At 40.0% G+C, this 23,244-nt stretch overlaps 1 protein-coding gene across 1 annotated transcript in view; it reads right to left on the reverse strand.

The window, feature by feature from the left end:
- The window catches only part of cep104 (centrosomal protein 104), a 203,366-nt gene that overhangs the window by 17,940 nt on the left and 162,182 nt on the right, over positions 1 to 23,244 (reverse strand). The window contains exon 21 of the mRNA XM_028807321.2: positions 13,594 to 13,661. Coding sequence (XP_028663154.2) covers positions 13,594 to 13,661 — 68 coding nt within the window. The remainder of the gene's footprint in view (positions 1 to 13,593; positions 13,662 to 23,244) is intronic.

The raw sequence follows: 23,244 nt of genomic DNA on the forward strand, positions 1-23,244 counted from the left end.
GACAGATGAGCGGCAAAAGAATCTTAACCTCCTTAGCATTAGACACGTGCGTCACTCAGCTGTAAAAACAATACTAAAAGTGTTAGTTCCGAGTGTCACTTGGGCAATGGTATAGATGCTTCTCGCGCAAGACCAGGGGATTACTCGGGCTGTAAAAGTGCCAATAGCATTAGTGCCGAGCATTACTTGGGCAGTGGTAGAGGTGTGTTTTACATAAGCTTCAGGCCTGAGCATTACCCAGGCAACAGTGTAGACACGTTTTCTTCTAACCTCATATTGGTGTCTCGTAAGAAAAGCAGCAGTGACAACGTGGTGAATCTGTCTTCAGGAAGTGAAATTGAAACAATCAGTAAAACTGAAAGTGACTCTGGTGAATCTGAAAGTGACACTTGTGTCACTCGCCCATGTGCAGTGTATTACTCATATTATTATTATGCATCATTATTATTATTTGTATCATTATTATATTATTATATCATTATATACTTCTGACTTTGTACTTTTAGTGTTTTGGACGCATTAAAGTAGAAAGATGAGATTTAATAAAAATGTAATTTTTCACGCCAAAAAATGGAATGCTTTTTACATGTTTCTTTGAGAAAAAATGTAATGCTAAGTAGATTAATAAATGGAGGATTTAACAACAAAAATCATAAAATATAGCAAATGCTCAAAAGAGCAAACAAGAGGCAAAAGGAGTTGCTAAATGGGCAATCCAAAAACAAACAAGTCCCTGTACAAAAATTCTAAATCATAAACTTAAAACAGAAGTAAAGAGACACTGACAAAAACAGACAACCCACTTTTAACAATGATAGTCACAAAACTCCTCAAAAGTGCATTCAATGAACTGCAGGGACTACAATTTCCAGCAGTCGTTTTATAAGCGGTCCTTGGCAGTAATGCAGGGGGTGGATCCATCTCCTGTGGTTCCACCCCTAAAGCAGATGGGACATAAATTCATTTAACATGAGAATTCCTTCACACCTCTACCACCAGCGTCTTTTGTTTTGTAAATGCATCAATCATCACAAGCAGCCTGCTGTCCAATCCCCTGCCTTGACGGAGCTCAGCTCATGGGCAAAAATGTCCACCAGCTCAAGCCAAGGCTCCTTATCAGAGTGTGATTTGCCTGTAGTTGTATAGGGTAAATAATACAGTATATCGTTATTTGGAATACATGCATTTCATGTGTGTTATGTGTCTTCAAAGATCTGGGTAAGTGTAGGATGAAAGGAAATGCAAGAAATGCTGAACACATACCTAAAGCAAAAACTGTTTCCATGTTATACTAATAATGGTGAGAAGTGTATAATGTATGAAGGCTTTAGTCCAAATATCAAATAAACACGTGCGCTTTTATTCAAGTATATAACCAAAGCAAAAAAAAAAACATTTGATGTACATGTTGCTGTCAATGAGTTAAAAACCCAAGCTCAAATATCAATTGACAGGAAGTTGATATGTATTGTTGAATGGTGTAAAGGTAAGAACTGCTGCCTTATAACTCAAAAGTACCGGATTAGAGACCGGGCGCTCCACGCTTTGGGTAGTGAGCTGCAATTATTATTATTATTTCTACAATATAATAAAACATACATTTGATTTGAGTCTGCAACACCAGGTGTAAATTTTGGCTACTTGTAAAAGTTAGCGCTTGTTTTTTATTATTTAGTTTTATTCTCTCAGTGATGTTCACTTGGTACAACGAACTTGCCTTTCCCTCTTTGTGTTGATGGCATTTATCTCTATTTATCTCCCCCTGGACTGAGATTAAGAATGATTGCTCTAAATGAACTAAGAACGGTGTCTTCTGTGTCATAGGTTTGTCTGTCTGATCCATTTTCCATCCAGTCTTTTATTTCATTACATAAGCAATTATCTTATTTCATTAACCTTTTGTTTATTTATAAGTAGTAGCAAGTCCATGAAAATTGTCATAACAATAGTTTTGTCTGCTGGACACAATAAATGAGTATGTTTTTTACAGTCAATTTTGGTGATGAAGTCATGTACCTTGAAGATTTTGTGTAAGTGAAAACATGCAGTTCAACAAATGTTACTGATATTACTCCTAAATCTGGTGTTGTAACCACAGACAATGTCAAAGGGATTAACAGCTATTTTATCTTTTAGGAGGAGAGTGCTAAGCCTGTATATACATAAGCAATTATCTTATTTCATTAACCTTTTGTTTATTTATAAGTAGTAGCAAGTCCATGAAAATGGTCATAACAATAGTTTTGTCTGCTGGACACAATAAATGAGTATGTTTTTTACAGTCAATTTTGGTGATGAAGTCATGTACCTTGAAGATTTTGTGTAAGTGAAAACATGCAGTTCAACAAATGTTACTGATATTACTCCTAAATCTGGTGTTGTAACCACAGACAATGTCAAAGGGATTAACAGCTATTTTATCTTTTAGGAGGAAAGTGCTAAGCCTGTATACTAAACCCAACTCCCATTACTGACTATTAGAACCCCAGTTTTGATAGTGTTCAGGTATAAAAACATTTAGGACCACTCAATTGTATGAGAACTAGATGCTTGTCAATTGGATGCAAATATGGAATCACAACACTAGTATCACTTAGGTATATCCATTCATTTATTTACAACTAAGACATGTCCCTTATTTTTGCCAATGAACTACTAACAAACAATTAATAAAGCAGAAAAGTTATTAGGAATAATTGGAAGAGAAACTCACAACAAAATGATTTTGTGTATGCAGACATAACATTATTCAATCTCAGACCTTTTATTTTCACATGTTACAGATAATGGACAAATGTGTTTCTGGGTTCAAGGTAAAGGTGGATAAAGCTGTATTATTTCTGTTAATCCTAGTGCTCATCAATTTAAGTTTTATCAATCTCCTTTCACTGTAATACACAAATTCTCATACAGTCCTAGGACCTCATGTATAAATGGTGCGTACGTACAAAAATGTTGCGTACGCCCGTTTTCACGCTCACATTGCGATGTATAAAAGATAAACTTGGCGTAAAGCCACGCACATTCTCATGCCAGCCTTACCCTGTCCGTATGCAAGTTTACACTCGATTTTGCAAACTGGCAGCACCAAGCGTCAAAGCAGTGCTACTGTTCCTGTGTGGTTTCCCATTTGTTTTTAGATTCACACCCCTGACGCGGCTTTATCAAATACACTAAAATTAACTGCATATCATTTATAAATTTAAGGCATCTGATTGTAATCAACATGTAACAATATAATGGTCCATGGAATGGCCAAACTATTCCAAATACCATAACTGCTTTAGCATTGTTACTCTCGGTGCACCATTTAGAGTATTTTAACTCACTGTATCTGAGTTTTGAATCACAGCTGTACAGCAGCTGATCGGAAAGCTTTACAGTGGGCTATATTGAGAGTGCAGAGGATTATCAGGATACAGCTTCTACCCTGGAGAACATATTATAGCATACACTGCCTCAGCCATGCACACTGTCTATTTGAACGCCGGCCATCTAAACTGAGCAATCGGGGGAGAAGGGCCTTAGTCAGGGAGGTGACCAAGAACCCGATGGTCACTCTGTCAGAGGTCCTCTGTGGAGAGAGGAGAACCTTCCAGAAGGACAACCATCTCTGCTGCAATCCACCAATCAGGCCTGTATGGTAGAGTGGTCAGACAGAAGCCACTCCTTAGTAAAAGGTACATGGCAGCCCACCTGGAGTTTGCCAAAATGCACCTGAAGGACTCTCAGACCATGAGAAAGAAAACTCTCTGGTCTGATGAGACAAAGATTGAACTCTTTGGTGTGAATGCCAGGCGTCACGTTTGGAGGAAACCAGGCACCGCTCATCACCAGGCCAATACCATCCCTGCAGTGAAGCATGGTGGTGGCAGCATCATGCTGTGGGGATGTTTTTCAGCGGCAGGAACTGATAGACTAATCAGGATAAAGGGAAAGATGACTGCAGCAATGTACAGAGACATCCTGGATGAAAACCTGCTCCAGCGCGCTCTTGACCTCAGACTGGGGCGACGGTTCATCTTTCAGCAGGACAACGACCCTAAGCACACAGCCAAGATATCAAAGGAGTGGCTTCAGGACAACTCTGTGAATGTCCTTGAGTGGCCCAGCCAGAGCCCAGACTTGAATCTGATTGAACATCTCTGGAGAGATCTTAAAATGGCTGTGCACCGACGCTTCCCATCCAACCTGATGGAGCTTGAGAGGGGCTGCAAACAGGAATGGGCGAAACTGGCCAAGGATAGGTGTGCCAAGCTTGTGGCATCATATTCAAAAAGACTTGAGGCTGTAATTGCTGCCAAAGGTGCATCGACAAAGTATTGAGCAAAGGCTGTGAATACTTATGTACATGTGATTTCTCAGTTTTTTTTATTTTTAATAAATTTGCAAAAACCTCAAGTAAACTTTTTTCACGTTGTCATTATGGGGTGTTGTGTGTAGAATTCTGAGGAAAAAAATGAATTTAATCCATTTTGGAATAAGGCTGTAACATAACAAAATGTGGAAAAAGTGATGCGCTATGAATACTTTCCGGATGCACTGTATACTGTTACTAATTAAATGTGTGGGCACAGTGGCGATGAGCTGTTCTTGCCTTGCGCTGTATGCTTGGTGGGACTGGATGGATAGATGGATGCAATAATTAAATATGTAATACGAAGACATTTCAATGTTCCTTAAAAGTTTTGAAGAGTTGGTGTTCTAAGCTTAAAGGAAGCTTCATATTTATTAAAGAGCTTATTGTTTTCTCAATTGGTTATGTGGAGAAAGACAAGGAAGGACTGGGGGTTGGTACTTTTGAAAGAAACTGTACTGCTGCAATCAACTAATTCATCAAGAATCATGCAAGTCCCGGCAAGCATCTTGAACGAGGCAGGAACAATCTCTGGATGCGGGAGCCAGGCTCATCGCTACTACTGCACTACCGTGCCTCCATGTTTAATACATGCTTTAATTCATTTCATCTTAGTATTTAAAGTGTGCAAAGAGCCGTAATTTCATGAATTTAATGTGTTCTGTATCCTGTCGGTGCAAAAACGAAGGTCCGTTTAAGAAGCACGTAGTGATTCACACACATATATCACCTAAAAGAACACATACAATATGCAGCATTAAATGTGCTACTTTAGTTATGATGGTATCTGAGAAAATCTAGTAAATTTAACATTGATTTTAAGATTAACTTTAATGACAAAATAAACTACGAGATTAAAGTGGACATTTCAAACCTTTTATTTCACTGTGTCCCTATTTTTTTTTCTTTTCTCTCTACCCTAATACGCTTCCGTATGACACTCAGATGGCGGGCTACAACTCACCTTTTCATGTTGACTTTGATGTCTGACCACTTCTTTTTTATTTCGGGCACTGTGTGATTTTCTGAACTTAAACTTCCGAGTTTCTCCGCCACTCAGTATCACTCAATCAACTTCCTTTTGTTGTTTATACCACTGCTTAAGCCAACAAATAGTACGTTTTTCCTTGCCTCCAATTCTTTTTTTCACGTGATTTTGCCATTGTCTTTTAACCAAACACTGAATGGGGAAGGTGATATTTTTTATTGATTTGCATATTAAAAATGCAAAATTCCTGGAGGAGTTTACGCTGGCCGGCATTTATGCAGCTGAAGTATGTGGAAGTTGTCTTATGCACAGTTTTGTGCATCTGAATTTTTTTTGTTCATGCACACATTTCCACTTTTGTCCGTACACCATGTTTTAGTGTGAGTTCTATGCATTGCGTTATGCATGAGGCCCCAGGTCATCATTATTGGCAAAACTGAAATTTAAGTACAACATGCAAAATATCTCCTGGAGAAAAAATTAATCTAGTGAAACAGCTATGGTCTATTGACACTCATGTTTGGAACAGAACAGCAAATGATGAAACAACAATTTTAATAAACAACAGGAGGAAAAAAGCTGGAAAAACTAAGATTACCATGACGCTGGCATTAGCACCCTTTATATCAATGTGAAAAAAATGATTGTGTTTGACTCGTCTGTACTAACTTGGAAATTACACTCACCTGCGATAAATTGTCAGTGCCTACATAACTTGAATTACCCAATGAATGATAACATTAGTGCTTTAAAAAGTCTTATGTTATTCCCTGTTCCTTTTTCAGGATGGTGAAAACAAGGGAGCTCTCTGAGAACATCAGAAATGCAATTATCATCAAACACAAGGGTGCTAAAGGGTATAAGGCCATTCTGAAGACTTTGGCATCTCTGTTTCAACAGTGTGCAGTGTTATAAAGAAGTTTGCTCAGAATAGAACTGTCAAAAACCTCTCGTCGTGGAGGAAAGAAAAAAATTATTGGGAGAATTCTTTGGTGCAAACTGTGGATAAAACACCATGTAAAACATCCAAAGACCTAAAGGCTGAGCTATAACAATCTGGAGTCATGGTTTTGACACATACTATACGCTGCACACTAAACGAAGAAGGGCTTTATGGGCGAAGGCTAAGGAGGACCCCACTGTTGAAGAAAAGACATCTTAGGAATGACTTATCTTTGCCAGAGAGTACCTGGACAAACCACAAACCTTCTGGGAAAATGTTCTGTGGACAGACAAAACCAAACTACAGCTTTTTGGCAATGCATACCAGCATTTTGTTTATAGAAGGTGAAATGAAGCTTATAGCAAGGTGGAGGATTCATAATGATGTAGCGGTGTTTTGCTGCCTCTGGAGTCCATATCACAAGAATCATGAAATCAGCGGATTACCATGGTATTTTAGAGCAAAATGTGCTACCCAGCGTAAGAAAACAAGGTTTGAGTCAAAGATTAAGGATTCTCCAGCAGGATACTATGACATAAAAAAAAACACATATCCAAAAGCACACATGAATGACTGAAAAGGAAAAAATGCACAGTTTTACACTGATCAACAATGAGTCTGTTGAGGTTTAGATGAATGATCAATATGCCTTATTATTGGTTTAAGATCTACAGACTATTAAAAGGAGTTGCTTGAGATCTTTCTAAATGGCTTAGAGAGGCACTATTATATTACAGGCCTCTGCTTTTGGTTTTAATGTTGCCTGCTTGGTTTTCACTTGCCTTGTTTCCAATGAACCAAGGATGCTGTGGTTTTAGGGAACTGCTGGGACTTTTGATGCACCAAAGTCTAAACAAGTACAGCAAACCTTCAAGGCTCTTAAACTTAAAGAAAACTAAGCAAGATTGCACACTAGCACATAAACACTTTAAACATATAAACATTTTAAAATTACATTTAATTTTATATATTAAGGCTTACGAATATTCTAGATGATCAAGTTAAAAAGCAATCTGCATTGTATTAGCTAAGACTGAGCTATATGGGAATTTAAGAGTTGATTATCAAAACAGATGTTCACATTTAGCGCCAGCAGCTCAGCCCTTATCAGCACAGGTGCCTATAATTTTACTTTTACTGGATGCTGGTGACATTCCACGTCCCAAGAGCCAGTTTCTGTAGCCGAGGATCGGACCGCCAAGGTCCCCGCCTTCAGCCACCACCCAACTCACACTGCACCCGACCTCCTTGGCCCCTCCCATAGGTGGTGAGCCCATGGGAAAAGGGACCCACGTTGCCTCTTCGGGCTGTGCCCGGCCGAGCCCCATGGGTGCAGGCCCAGCCACCAGGCGTTCGCCATCGAGCCCCACCTCCAGGCCTGGCTCCAGAGTGGGGGCCCGGTGACCCGCGTCCGGGCAAGGGAAAACGCCGTCCAAAATTGTTTTTCTTCATAGGAGGTTTGTTTAACCGCTCTTTGTCTCATCCCTCACCTAGGACCAGTTTGCCTTGGGTGGCCCTACCAGGGGCATAAAGCCCCGGACAACAGAGCTCCTAGGATCATTGGGACACGCAAACCCCTCCACCACGATAAGGTGACGGTTAAAGGAGGGGCTTAGAAAAGGCATTCGACCGTGTCCCTCGGGGAATCCTGTGGGGGGTACTCCGAGAGTATGGGGTACCGGCCCCCCTGATAAGGGCTGTTCAGTCCCTGTACGATCGGTGCCAGAGCTTGGTCCGCATTGCCGGCAGTAAGTCGAACCCGTTTCCAGTGAGAGTTGGACTCCGCCAGGGCTGCCCTTTGTCACTGATTCTGTTCCTAACTTTTATGGACAGAATTTCTAGGCGCAGCCAGGGTGTTGAGGGGGTCCAGTTTGGTGGGCTCAGGATTGGGTCACTGCTTTTTGCAGATGATGTTGTCCTGTTTGCTTCATCAGGCCGTGATCTTCAGCTCTCTCTGGATCGGTTCGTAGCCGAGTGTGAAGCGGCTGGGATGAGAATCAGCACCTCCAAATCCGAGACCATGGTCCTCAGCTGGAAAAGGGTGGAGTGCCCTCTCAGGGTTGGTAGCGAGATCCTGCCCCAAGTGAAGGAGTTCAAGTATCTCGGGGTCTTGTTCACGAGTGAGGGAAGAATGGAGCATGAGATCGACAGGCGGATCGGTGCGGCATCCGCAGTAATGCGGGTGTTGCATTGGTCTGTCGTGGTGAAAAAGGAGCTGAGCCGCAAGGCGAAGCTCTCAATTTACCAGTCGATCTATGTTCCTACCCTCACCTATGGTCATGAGCTATGGGTAGTGACCGAAAGAACGAGATCGCGAATACAAGCGGCTGAAATGAGTTTCCTCCGCAGGGTGTCTGGGCTTTCCCTTAAAGATAGGGTGAGAAGCTCAGTCATCCGGGAGGGGCTCAGAGTTGAGCCGCTGCTCCTCCGCATCGAGAGGAGTCAGATGAGGTGGCTTGGGCATCTGATCAGGATGCCTCCTGGACGCCTCCCTGGTGAGGTGTCCCGGGCACGTCCAACCGGGAGGAGGCCCCGGGGAAGACCCAGGACACGCTGGAGGGACTATGTCTCTCGACTGGCCTGGGAACGCCTTGGGATTCTCCTGGAAGAGCTAGAAGAAGTGGCCGGGGAGAGGGAAGTCTGGGCATCTCTGCTCAAGCTGCTGCCCCCGCGACCCGACCTCGGATAAGCGGGAGACAATGGATGGATGGATGGATGGATGCTGGTGCAACAAGTAATTATTAATTGAACAGTTCATTTTCTCATATGTGGGTCACCCTGGTTCCAACTTAATGATGAGGACTGATCAATTAAAAGGCATGAAATGTAAACCATGATCAGATGATGGCCATCTCCAGGCCTGGTGGCAAGCATGACCTTCGAGTCCTAATGATTGTTATGGAAAGATTGATGATTATTAGGGGAAAGGACTTTAGAAGGAAAGATAATTGTTATGAAAACAGGTACAGCACAAGGTCAATATTACGAAGATAACATGTAAAGTAAATGACGAGAAATATCCAGAAAATGGGGATGTTTTGTGATTAGAAGTGAAATAAAAACGAACCGCACCCAAACCACTGGGCTCACTCCATGAACTGAGATGGCTTTATGTGCTCTGCAATTGTTTCTTACGGTCTGAAATAAATCTTAATTTCTGACTGCCTTTCTGAAGACAAGCCCTGATCTCAATCCCATTGAAAATCTGTGAAAAGAGCTGAAATCTGCCTTTGGGCAAACATTCAAGAGACTGAATAAATTACAAAGGAAGAATGGGAGAAAATTCCACCTGACAGGTGCAAGAAGCTTATAGATGGCTACAAAAACATTTGGAGGTAGTAATCATTGCCAACAGCTGTGCAACCAAATACTAAGGAAAGGTGTATTTATTACTGTCATATTTCTTGTTTCTTCTTTCAAGTTACTACATGTAAGTTGAACAATAATGTTTTTTTTGGTTAAAGTACACTGGACATCCAAATAAAATATTCTGATGATACAAATTTGGTACATTTCCATTTATTTCTGAATATATTGTACAAGTTATGCAGAAAGTGAAAAGGCGAGGCTAATTACAGCTGCAACAACTATTCGACATTATAGATAATCAATTATTAAAAACATCACTTTAATTGATTTGTTGGTTATGTTGTGACTATAAGCAAGTGGCAGAAAACAAATATGACCTAAGACTTCCAGGGTTTGGGAGTGCATTACTCTGAACGCTGGAAAAAAGTGTGTTGCAAAATGTGTAGGTCTGACCACATGTAGTACAATAGCACAATGGAGATGCACAAACGGAATCGTACTGTTACAGGCTCTGTGGAAAAGGAAGACTCGCCATTATCACCGTAGTTGAATGTTAACTTCTGCGTTATGTGATTCAAATACATAACGCAGCATCTGCTAGGTTAGGCATAATGACATGACTTCCAATTTGAAGTAAGGAATAATTTGACTCATACTCCAGCCCCCTATAATGCGAATAAAATATTAGCATATGAGACAAAGTGTTGTGATATGTGACTAAAAAATATGTGCCATTAGCCACTAGCTAGTAAATGTTCAGTTTTTCAATTGCCATATTTGTTTTTTCTGTTCGAGCAGAAAACTTTTTTCCCCAGTGTCATATGCAAAGGAAATCAAAATCTCAGCAAGAATGAATCCCACAGCATATCAACCGTGACTGACAGGATTATCATTCATTTCGAGTAAAACATAGGAACGGTATGGAAAAACAAAACTTACATAGTTGGCTATCGGACTTCAAATGGCTTTTATACAATCTGGAGGAAGACAGGATAATCTGCAAGTACTGCTACAGCAAGTCTAGTGTAGCCAGTAAAACAGATTTTGTGGCTTGATCACACAATTTTAAAATGTGAAAACATAAAACTTGAAAATCAAACAGAATACTCCCAACTGCAAATGACATGCAGCAGGCTATGACAGCGTGTTGGCTGCAAGTGAGTGTGCCAAAGAATCTGTAGTGGTAAAATGTTTCCAAACACAAAAAGGACGAAACGATGATGGAAAAAGATACCAACTTTAGTTAAAATAATCTTGACATATTACTAAGTTTCACACTTGCTTTGCTGTAAAAGGAAAACAGTCTGGACATTTCCTTAACATATCATAACTTATTTCAAACATTACTGCAGAGTTACTAAAAAAAAAAATCATGATGGTGCAGCAGATTATATTCTGTGGTGTTGTGGTGGTTAGATATTTACATGATGCTTTTGCCAGTAAACCTTCTTTTTCATAGACACTGAAAAAAGCTTAAATTACATTTAATTTTTGAAGTGTGGGTTTAGTGTGATTCTGAATACATATGGAAATTGCAAGGTTAGTTAATTTATTGAAAACAGTTGTGTTAAGTGTTACTAATTTCTATTTATTACTATTTATTTTCAATGTATTATTACATAAATGTTGTATAAAAAACGATATTATGTTTAAAATATCTACAAGAGGTTAATTAAAAATAAATTTCTGAAAATTTTATGCAAACGTGTATTTGGTGAAATGTTTCATTTCATGCACTTTGTGTTTAATTTCAAATTATTTTTTTACAATCCAACTAATCAATTAATCAACAAAATAATTGCCAGATTAATTGATTACCAAAATAATCATTAGTTGCAGCCCTAGTGCCAATAATGGTAACAGGACTGTATGTATGAATTTATTACCCAAACCCTAGCATAGATGGCTAAATACACTGATGGATAGATACATACATATTGCATAAAGGCTTGAGGACCTGTAAAAACTAAATTCCAGCCATATTATTGGAGAGAAACTGTCCAACATGTTTGAATGATGTTAAAAGAAATAACTGATCGCTGAATACTTATACAGAACTTACAGTGCCCTCTACAATGCTTGGGACAAAGACACATTTTTCCTTGATTTACCACTATGCTCTACAGTTTAAAATTACAAATCAAACAATTCAAACATGATTAAAATGCACATTTCAGTCTTTAATTTAAGAGTATTTGCATACATTTTAGACACACTATGTAGAAATGACAGCATTTCTTATACATGGTTCCCCCATTTCAGGGTGCCATAACATTTGGTTATAGCAATGGTAGGTATATTAAAGCAGTCATATTTAGTTCCTTGTTGCAAATGCCTTGCATGCAATAACTGCTTAAAGTATGTGATTCATAGACATCACCAGGTGCTGAGTGTCTTCTCTGGTGATGCTCTGCCAAGCCTCTAATCCAGCCATCTTCACTTCCTGTTTGTTTCATTGTCCCATTGAGTTTTCTCTTCAGCATATGGAAGGCATGCTCAGTTGTATTTAAATCAGGTGACTGGCTCGGCCATTCAAGAATTTTTCATTTTTAGGCTTTGAAAAACTCCAGTGTTGCCTTAGCAGTATGTTTGGGATCCTCATCATGTTGTAGGATGATGTGCCATCCAATGAGTTTGAAAGCATTTACTGGAACTTAAACATATGTTTCTATGCACTTCAGAATTCACTGTGTAACTGCCATTAACAGTTACATCATCAATGATGATACAGTAAGTGTGCCAGTACCTGTGGCAGCCATACATGCATAAGCCATAACAGCCCCCCACCATGTTTAACAGATGAGGTGGTATGCTTTGGACCTTGGGCAGTTCCTTTACGTTTCCACGCTTTGCTTTTGCCATCACTATGATATAGGATCATCTTTGTCTCATCTGTCTACTAGACCTTTTCCAAGAATTCTGCAGACTCTTTTAAGTCCTTTTTCACAAACTATAATCTTGCCATCCTGATTGTGGCTAACTAGTGGTTTGCAACTTTCAGTGTAGCCTCTGTATGTCTGTTCGAAAAGTCTTCTGCAGATAGTAGTCTCTGACACATACACATCTGCTTCATGAAGAATGTTTCTGATCTGTCGGACAGGTGTTTGGGGCTTTTTCTTTACCATAGTGAGGATTCTTCTATCATCAGCAGTGGAGGCCTTCCTTAGCCTACCAGTCCCTTTGTGATTACTGAGCTCACCAGCATGTTCTTTCTTCTTGATGATATTTCAGACAGTTGATTTAGGTAATTCTAAGGTTTTACCAATGTCTGTAATTGTTTTATTCCTGTTTTTCATCCTCATAATGGCTTCTTTGACTTTCATTGTCTTCATGTTGAACAATGGTAACTACAGACTTTAAAGGTAGTCTCTAAGTAGAAGCAAGCCTGGGTATCTTATGCCTGCACAAATGAAGCAACACAACACACCTGAGTAATCAGAAACACTTGTGACGGCAATTGTCCAAAACATTATGGTGCCCTGAAATAAGGTGGTGGTCCATGCATAAAACATATTGTAATTTCTGCATGGTTTGACCAACATTTATGCAAATACCCTTAAATCAATGTGTGCAATGTGCACTTTAATCATGTCTGAATTGTTTGATATGTAATTTTAAATTGTGGAGCAGAAGGGAATCATCAAGGAAGAATGTGTCTTTGTCCTAAACATTATAGAGGGAACTGTATATACTTCTTTCAGTGTATACCAGTATAAACCGACTTATGATACAAATCTGTGCGCTCTCTCTCGCCACCTGTTTCAGAATGTGAGAAAATGCAACTTGCTGAACAATCCAGAACAAACAGCTAAGAAACATTTATTGAATAAACAATTTAGCAGGAAAAATATTTACAAAAAGTGAAAGAATGAATATGAAAGGCATATCTCTAAATCAATGCAAAACAAAATTAGTAATGTCAGTTAAATACACCTATTGTTAAATACATTAATATGACATGTTAGTCTATAAACAGATACATTATATAAATCTTACCTCTTCTCCAGGTGAAAAGTTTTCATGACACAAAGGGCAGTAATTAGCAACTTTTTCTGACTTTGCAGCTGATGAATAAAACAAAGAAATGTTGTGTCTCCATCACTAAGGTTTTTCTAAGTAAGCTGACAAAGAATTTAAAATGATATACCCATATTAAACCAATATTTTTTGTTATAATAAGGCAGATAATTTAGAAACTGACAATAATCACACATCGAAAAGATTTTTTCAATTTCCTTACAAATAGATTGGAATGGGTTAAACAATATTTCATTACTTGGCTCCACATTCATCTGAAGTTAGTTGGGAGAATCAGTATGACAGAATCAACACCATGAAACTGAATATTACTTTTTCCGACATGTCCCTCTTTAAATAAATAAATATACCTGTATACTTGTTGCAAAACCACAATATAAGGGAGGTTTACCACACAACTGTTATAAACCACAATCTTAAAAGGGTAGATGATTACTTCACAGATCAACCATAATGCTGTCGCTCTTACTAGCCCCAAGAACATGGATTTCAACCATTCACTTCCCAATTTAAAGAATGTAAAGAACTGTATGAGGAACAAAGAAATGTTCATACTAAGAAAAAAATAGCACAAAATTTAGAAACAATTTTAGAAAAAAGACCACTGAGATGGAACTAACATACACTCATTAAAAAGTTGTACACCAAGTTCATATCTTGAACACCTTTTGTAAGTCCCATGCAAAGTCTCAAAATATGTTGGTATTGCATCCAAGGTTTGTATTTAGTATCTGCTTCCCAAAAGAAAAGTAATACTAATGATCCTGTTGGTTCTTGAAGAGTCAGCATTTCAAAGCATGTTTGAATCTGTATTGTCACCTGCAGTCCTCAGAAGCGCACTTCTGTTGAGTTTCAGATCTTTCTGTATTCTCACTGATCTCAGCACCAGATGATTCCCAAATCCAACCAATGAACATTCTCATTGGATTTGGCAGGTTACTCTTCGTGGGCAAGCTCACCTCTCTGCTGATTTTGATCTCTCTATGTTCTGTCCCCTTCAAGATTTATGAATCAAAATGAAAGGTGTTGAGACAGGTCTTCAGGGTTTGTCTAGGTAAGGTCACTCTTATTTTTGGGAAACCCATGCCCTAATGCTACAATGTGAATTTGTCAATATGTCACTGCCACTATACACAAACTAAGCGACACTCCAGAACAAGGATATCATTTACAAACACTATAGTATAATATATGGTGCTGCAACATAGTCCTAACTCCAAGATTCCTCTCAAAGCCAAAATACAGCTTAAGGTTAGTCACATATACTGAATCCACTTTTATAAACTGCTCAAAAAATTAAAGGAACACTTTGAAAACACATCAGATCTCAATAGGAAAAAAATCATGCTGGATATCTATACTGATATGGACTGGGGAATGTGTTAGGAACGAAAGGATTCAACATCGTTTGATAGAAATGAAAATTATCAACCTACAGAGGGCTCAATTCAAAGACACCTTGAAAATCAAAGTGAAAAAATGATGTGGCAGGCTAGTCCATTTTGCCAATATTTCATTGCAGCAACTCAAAATCGTACTCAGTAGTTTGTATGGCCGGGGCATGCTCCTAATGAGACGACAGATGATGTCCTGGGGGATCGCCTCCCAGATCTGGACCAGAGCGTGGAGGCCAGTCAATGGTATCAATTCCTTCATCCTGCAGGAACTGCCTGCATACTCTCACCACATGAGGCTGGGCATTGTCGTGCACCAGGAGGAACCCAGGACCCAGTGCACCAGCATAGGGTCTGACAATGGATCCAAGGATTTCATCCTGATACCTAATGGCAGTCAAGGTGCTGTTGCCTAGCCTGTAGAGGTCTGTGCGTCCCTCCATGGATATGCCCCCCCAGACCATCACTGATCCACCACCAAACCAGTCATGCCGAACGTCAATATGCCAAATCAGCACTACATTGAAATAAACTGTAGTTGTGCATCTGTATACAATGACTTCTTGGCCACTAGCATCACCCAGCTTTAACGCAAATATTTATCAATGGTAAAGCACTTGTACTATTTGAATTCATTACAGCCTGCAACTTGGATATGTTATGCTTAACTGAAACATGGCAAAAACCTGATGTGTTTGTGTCTCTAACTGAAGCGACTGTGTTTAGTTATGTGTACTTTGCAGGGCAGATGACTTGCTGTAACTGTAAATCAAAAGTAAACATCAAAAGAATACCAGTTGAATGCTTATTGTACTTCAAGTGTTGGTTCTAAAACTGATAACGAAATCTGGCCCTATCCTATTACTATTCTTCATCGTCCTCCACAATAAAATGGTTCTTTTTATCCTGATGTGACTGAACTACTAACACAGTTAAGTTCTCTCTCCCAGTAAGGCATTCTTATAGGTGATTTTAACATCACATTGACATTCCTACATTATAGCTGACCAATGAATTCCTATCCCCTGCTGGACTGTTGACTATCCTACCCACTCTGGTGGTCACATATTATACCTGATATGGACATATGGTTTATCTGTTGGCAAAAGCACTGATTTGGGCCTCCCTGACCATAAAGCAGTGTTTTCCACTACCTCAATGCATCTTCCTGCTCTTAAATATTAATGTCAAATTTCTTTCATAAACCTTAACAATATCTGTATCTCTATCTTGTCATTTTTGATACACATTAGATAGTCTTGTTGATCACTATAACTTCGCCTTCCTGTCAAAAACTAAATAAAATGGTTCCTTTTAACACTAGAATCACTGAAGCCTACAAAAATATTCGTAAGGCCAGGCCACCTTAAATTTCCTCACAACTCCTCATCAGTGTCTTTGTTTTGCAAATGTGTCAATCAGCACAAGCAGCCTGCTATCCCATCTCCAACTGAGGCAGCTGAAGCCAAGTCAGATGCAAAATTTTCAGAGCTGATGTCTGTGAGTTAGGTGTATGGAATTGTATAGGGTCAATAATATATCATTATTTGGAATACATACATTTCATGTGTGTTTCGTGTCTACAATGATCTGTGTAAATGTAGGATGACAGGAAATACAAGGCAAGAAATATTCAACACATAACTAAAACAGAAACTTTTTTCATGTTATAGTAATAATGACAAACTGCTGATGTGAAATGTATAATGTCTGAAGTCCAAATATCAAACACTTTCACAAACGGTATAACAAAACAAGTGCCCTTTTATTCATGGATATAACCAAAGAAAAAAGAAATTATTTAATTTACATATTGCTGTCAATGTGTAAAAACTGAAGCCCAAATATCAAAATAGACATGTCCACATGGCTGGTGCAGAGGTAAGAACAGCTGTCTTGTAATCAAGAGGTTGCGGGTTTGATCCCATGTCCTCCACTCATTTACCATATTGAGTAGTGAGCTGCTATTATTATTATTTCTATTTTTTTAAACATTTTATTGAATTTATTAAAAGCATGTAACTTTCCATACAAGCAAGTAAAATGACAAAACTAAGTTCAAATCAACCCCCACCCATGAGAAAGAGAGCAAGGCCAACAGCCAGAGTAAAACTTTAAGAGTAGAAGAAATTTCCCAATTTAATTGCTTATTCTAAAATGTTACTGATTACAGTACATCCTGCTAGGTTTTAAAACAGTTTTGAATAGATCCTGTAAGTGAGAATTTGATTTTTTCTAATTTCAAATAGTATGTAACATCAGTTGCCCACTGACTTAAAAGAGGTGAGTTAGGATTCTTCCAGGTGAGCAAGATAAGTCTACATGCCAATATTGAAGTAAGGGCAATTACAGTTTGTTTGTCCTTCTCCACTTTAAACCCATCTGGGAGTACACCAAACACAGCTGTTAATGGATTAGGAGAGATTACGATACCAAGGCTGTCTGAGAGGCATTTAAAGATTTTGGTCCAGAATGATGTTAATTTGGTGCATGCCCAAAACATATGGCCCAATGAGGCTGGAGCTCGACTTCAATGTTCGCTGGTTGGATCTTGCCTTGGAAACATTTTGGACAATTTTAAATGAGACAGATGTGCACGATGAAAGATTTTAAGTTGAATACTCATTTGCATGCTTTGCGCATATGGAGTTAGAGTGAATTCTGTGCATTGCTGCCTTACACTCATTTTCTAAAACGTTAAGTAAAAGATCCTTTTCCCACTGTTTCTAATTTGGAGTTAGTGAAAGGATTGTGTTGATGGAAAGTTAAATTTGGGAGTGTAATTGTTCATAGGATGCGAAGACGTTATCTATGTACAAATCTCTAAGTGATTTAATGTTTTCCAAACATTAAAAACGGCGTACATTTCAGAGGGAGGAAAAATGTAGTAATCATGCAGAGATGCTACAGATAAAATCTTCTCTATCTTGAAGTACTTCCTACATTGGTTCCATATTTTGAGTGAATGAAGCACAACTGGGTTGTTAGTATATTGATGATAACTCATATTTACTGGTGTACAAAGGAAGGAATATAAGAAAGTATAACAGGATTTTATTTTTATTCCGGACCAAGCCTGTGTGTGTTCATCTATTTGTGTCAATGTCCAGATTTTTAAAGCTAGTATATTTGCCACCCAGTAATAAAACTGAAATTTAGGTAGAGTCTTGCCACTCTGCCTTAGGACTTTGTAGTATCGCCCTTTGGATGATCCCTATATTAATATTATATAATTAAAATATACATTTGATTTGAGTCTGTAACACCAGGTGTACATTTTTGCTACTTGCAAAAGTTAGCTTTTTTTTTTAGTTTATCAGCACACCAGCAGCCCCGCGATTCTCGAAAGAATCGCAAATCCAAGAATGGCAATCACTTTCTGTTCCCTCCGATATTTGTAGGGATGAAATATCATGGAGGGTGGGTGCGTCCACAGTGCCACTCACAGTATGGTGGCGACGTTGACGTACGATTCCGCTAGTCATGAGACGTGTTTCAGAAGCACGTTGTAGGCGCCTTCGTGTATTGTTTTTAACTATGCAGTCTTGCATTTGGCAGCGGCGGTAGTGTAAACGACTTGCCTGTTGCCTCTGGCATCTGTGCATATATACTGTACAATCTGGCGTGCACGCTGTACCTCAGGTTTAGTTTACAGGTCGCAGCCATACGGGCTCGTTTTTGTATTAGTAATCGTTGAGCTCCTTCGTTTTGGAGCCGTGACCCCTATGCGGTCTCGTCTTTGTTGTTCTGTAGCTGTGTCGTTAGGTAGACGTCGTTTACTGTTAGGAATCATAATTCAACTTACTTTTAATACTGATTGGTAGATGCAAAAGCAAATGAACTATTGTAGGATCTAATGCATTCCATAAAGCTGTTACTTTCGGGTACATTGTTAGCCAAAAGCTTCCGTACATATTCAGGATATTCATCCAAAGGAGGCAGCTTAACTTGACCTTTTTGACAACAACGTGTAAACTCATCAGTTGTACTGCCAGTTTTTTCTTCAAGGAAGTTACGTGAATGACAATGACTGCAAATGACACTCATTAATCCCAATGAATTTTCATGAACAGTGGACTCATTATAGAATGCGTTCTCAGCTAACTGGCGGAATTGTTCAGCGTCTGTCCGTCGTTGCTGTCTTTGGCTTTTTCTTTGTTGGAATACTGAACATCTTAAACCTTTTAAACGACTTTGTAGCCCTTCTGCAGTTTCTTTTTGGATCCGTGCCTCTCTTGCATGTAGTGTTTCAGAAGCGCGTTGTAGGCGCCTTCGTTCATTGTTTTCATCCCTACGGGCTCGTTGTTGTATTTCCATTACTTGAGGTGTTTCGTTTTGGAGCCGTGACTTCTTTGCTTCTGGTGTTTGTGAAGCACATTGTAGGAGCCTCCGTTTATTGTTTTTATCCATGCGGTCTCGTGTTTGTTTCTCTGTTACTGAATTACCGTTATGTGATTCAAACATGCCACACAGACTGCTGGCACAGTGGATTAGAGCAAGTTTAGTTTACAGGTTGTGTTGTTTGGGCACCACCTACTTACTCTGGGAAGCCGCTGCGTTTGACTCTGGGGCGCCGCGGCGCAGTGCGCATGCGCTTCAGTGCGTCCGCCGTGCATAAATTAAACTGTCGTTTAGTAATATAGATGCTCCAACCTCAGTTTTATTCTCTCAGGCTCTCAGTCACTATCATGTGGTACAACGAACTTGCCTGTCCCTCTCTGAGTTGATGGTGTTTATGCCTGTGTTATAACTGGGAAACATCCCTTTGGGAGTTCCACCCTAGTGACCCCATCATCATCCTAGTGCCTACCTCCCACTCAAAATTGTTAGCCCATTGGCAAGGGCCATACGAAGTTAAGGAGAGAAAGGGGTTGGTCGACTATTTAGTAAAATAACTCTACGTCCAGCCAAGTGGATTATCATGTTAATTTGATGAAACCTTGGAGGGACAGGGATGTTGATCCTGTCCCCACTCAGCCACTCTCTTATTACGCTTATAAATTATCACTTAACTTTGGCTCAAATTTGACTCCCACTCAGAAACAGGAGCTGGAATCAGTAATGCTGTCAGTTCTGGAGGTAGTCAGTGAACAACCTGGCCAGACCTTGCTGATTGGGCATGATATCATCACCAAACCCTGAGTGACAGTCAGGAAACATCTCTATCACCTCCCGGAAGCAAAAAAAGCAGAAATCGAACATGAGATCAAGAGAATGTTGGAGGTTTTACAATGAATTCCATTAGCTTAATCAAGTATCCCAATTCAACGCTGATCTTATGCCATGCATGTACAACCTCCTCGAGAGGGTGGGGGCACGAAATATTTGACCACACCTGACATGACCAAAGGGTATTCCATTTGGATTGCATGGGGCAACAGACACCATCCAGCATCTGGCGGATAAAGTCCTACAGCCCCACAATTCCTATAGTACCGCCTATCTAGGTGACACTGTCATCTATTCTGGGACATGGAAGCAACACATAGTGTAGGTTCAAGCTGTGCTTCGAGCACTTGGTGAAGCCGGTCTTCGGATCAATCCCAAGAAATGTTTCTTCAGATTTAAAGAGGCCAAATAGTTGCCAAGTGGGCAGGGGAACAGTGTGACCACAGTGTTCTAAAGTTGAAGCCATCTTGAGATGGACCCGTTTGAGAACCAAGTGGCAGATCCAAGTCTTTCTCAGTTCAGTGGGATACTACCGCTGGTTCATTCCCCGTTTCTCAGAGAGAGTGGTGCCCTTTGGAAATTTGACAAAGAATGTGGTGGTATGAGATGAAAAGGCTAACTTTGCATTTCGTGACCTAAAGCAGGCTCTGACCTCGGCACCTGTATTAATTTCTCCTGATTTTTCTTTATGTTGCATTCTCCAGACCGATGCTTCGGACACAGGTCTTGGCACCGTGCTGAGCCAAAGCAGCGTTGGTGTCGAGTTGGTGTCGATGTTCATGAGCTGGAAACTGTTGGATCGGGAAACCAGGTATGCAGCAGTGGAACATGAACACTTGGTGACCAAATGGGCGATTACACAGCTGAGGTATTACCTCTTGGGCTGTGAGTTCACCCTTTTTACCAACCATGCTGATCTTCAGTGGATGCTGATACATAAGGAGTTGAACCCACATGTCAAATGCTGGTTTTTAGATCTTCAGACTTACAGGTTTTTGGTCATTTATCACCAAGGCTCTCTCCAGGCCAATGCAGATGCTGTTTCTCAGGTTCACAACCTCTCGGTTCGGGCCACCCATCCCAATGGGTCTGGGCTGAGGGGGGAGCTGTGTCACACAAGTGCATTTGGGAGACAGTTTACAGGCTCAAATACATGCAGATAGCCACTGAACCAGGGGTTGGTGCTGCTCTCTAACTCTTTTCCTCTCTCCCTGCAGAACAACTGAAGAATGCACACAATAACATCACTTCTGGTTCAACCCTCAAGATCCAACCTCTTCATGACGCCACTTTCGGTTCCAGAATGCCTTTCACCTATGACATAACTTCCTGCAACTAACTATATATACTGCCTCCATTTCTCTTTTTGTCAGTTCCATTTTGAACTCTGTCTGTGAAGACGTCATTTCCTTTGCTTGTGCTACAGCATATGAGGGATGCCCTCAAACCTTTGACGGTGTTTGTGTCCTCATTTTACACCTCCTTTTGTATTTTCCCTGTCACACTTCTCCATCTAGCTCCTTTTCCAGATTTTTACTAGTTTTATCTACATTTATTAATGACCTTTTCACCCCACTTACCAAAATTCTGTCTTCATGTCATAATCCCAATTGTTACGACAATAATAAATACATTTTTGACAATGGCTCTATGATACCTACTTTGAAAATTGCTTCTGTAACCCCAATGTAAAAAAAAAAAAAATCTGGCCTTAATGATGACAATATGAACAATGTTTGACCTATCTCTCACTAACCTTTTCTGTCCATAGTTCCTGAGTGTATTGTGGCCTCCGAACTCACTAGTTATTAAATTTGTAACAAATTGATGCAACCCTGGGGCAGCACGGTGGTGCAGTGGGTAGCGCTGCTGCCTCGCAGTTGAGAGATCTGGGGACCTGGGTTCGATTCCCGGGTCCTCCCTGCGTGGAGTTTGCATGTTCTCCCCGTGTCTGCGTGGGTTTCCTCCGGGCGCTCCGGTTTCCTCCCACATTCCAGACATGCAGGTTAGGTGGATTGGCGATTCTAAATTGGCCCTAGTGTGTGCTTGGTGTGTGGGTGTGTTTGTGTGTGTCCTGCGGTGGGTTGGCACCCTGCCCAGGATTGGTTCCTGCCTTGTGCCCTGTGTTGGCTGGGATTGGCTCCAGCAGACCCCCGTGACCCTGTGTTCGGATTCAGCGGGTTGGAAAATGGATGGATGGATGGATGATGCAACCCTTTCACTCTGGTTTCAGATTACAGGACAGCTGTAAAACTGCTCTGCTTCAGGTACTGTAACTAATGATTTGCTTATGACTCCAAACTATGGGCAAACCAATATATTAATTCTATTAGATCTTACTGCAGCATTTGATACTGTCAAGCATGATATTCTGCTATCCAGAATGGAGAATATTCTGGGTATCACTTGAAACACTCTCCAGTGGTTTACATCCTATCTGACTGATAACCAAGAGTTAGTCTTGGCAACTGCAGGTCTAACTTAGCACCAGTCATGGAAGGAGTCCCTCAGTGCTCTGTCTTCAGCCCTCCGCTATTCCATAGGTACATACTTCACTACAGCTTTGGCCTGCATTGTCATTTATGTGGATTATACTCAGATCTATTTTAATGTTAAAAGTAATAGTTCCTCAGAGATTTTTCAGCTCATAACTTGCCTCAGTGAATTTTAAAAAGGGATAGTATGTAACTCTTTAAATTAAACTGGAAAAAATTAATGCTAATTGGCACTAATCTTTTCATTTACTCTTTGTTGATGATATCATTAGGCCTTTTTCTTTTGCAAAGAATCTTAATGTCATTTTTTTTTATCCCCCACCCCCTTTCTTATTCTACCCATATAAATCACATTACAAAACTTTTTTACTTCCACCTCCGTAACATATCCTATGTTTGCTGACTCTCCTTTTCTGGTGCTGAGAAACTTGCCCATACCTTTATTAATTCCTGCTACTCTGTACTGGCAGTTGCCCCTTCTAATCTGTTATCACAACTCCAGATGTTTCAAAACTGTGTTGCAAGAGCCTTTACACAGACCCACAACAGGA

Source organism: Erpetoichthys calabaricus, chromosome 8, assembly GCF_900747795.2.
Source record: "Erpetoichthys calabaricus chromosome 8, fErpCal1.3, whole genome shotgun sequence".
In the NCBI taxonomy this organism is placed as follows: Eukaryota; Metazoa; Chordata; class Cladistia; order Polypteriformes; family Polypteridae; genus Erpetoichthys; species Erpetoichthys calabaricus.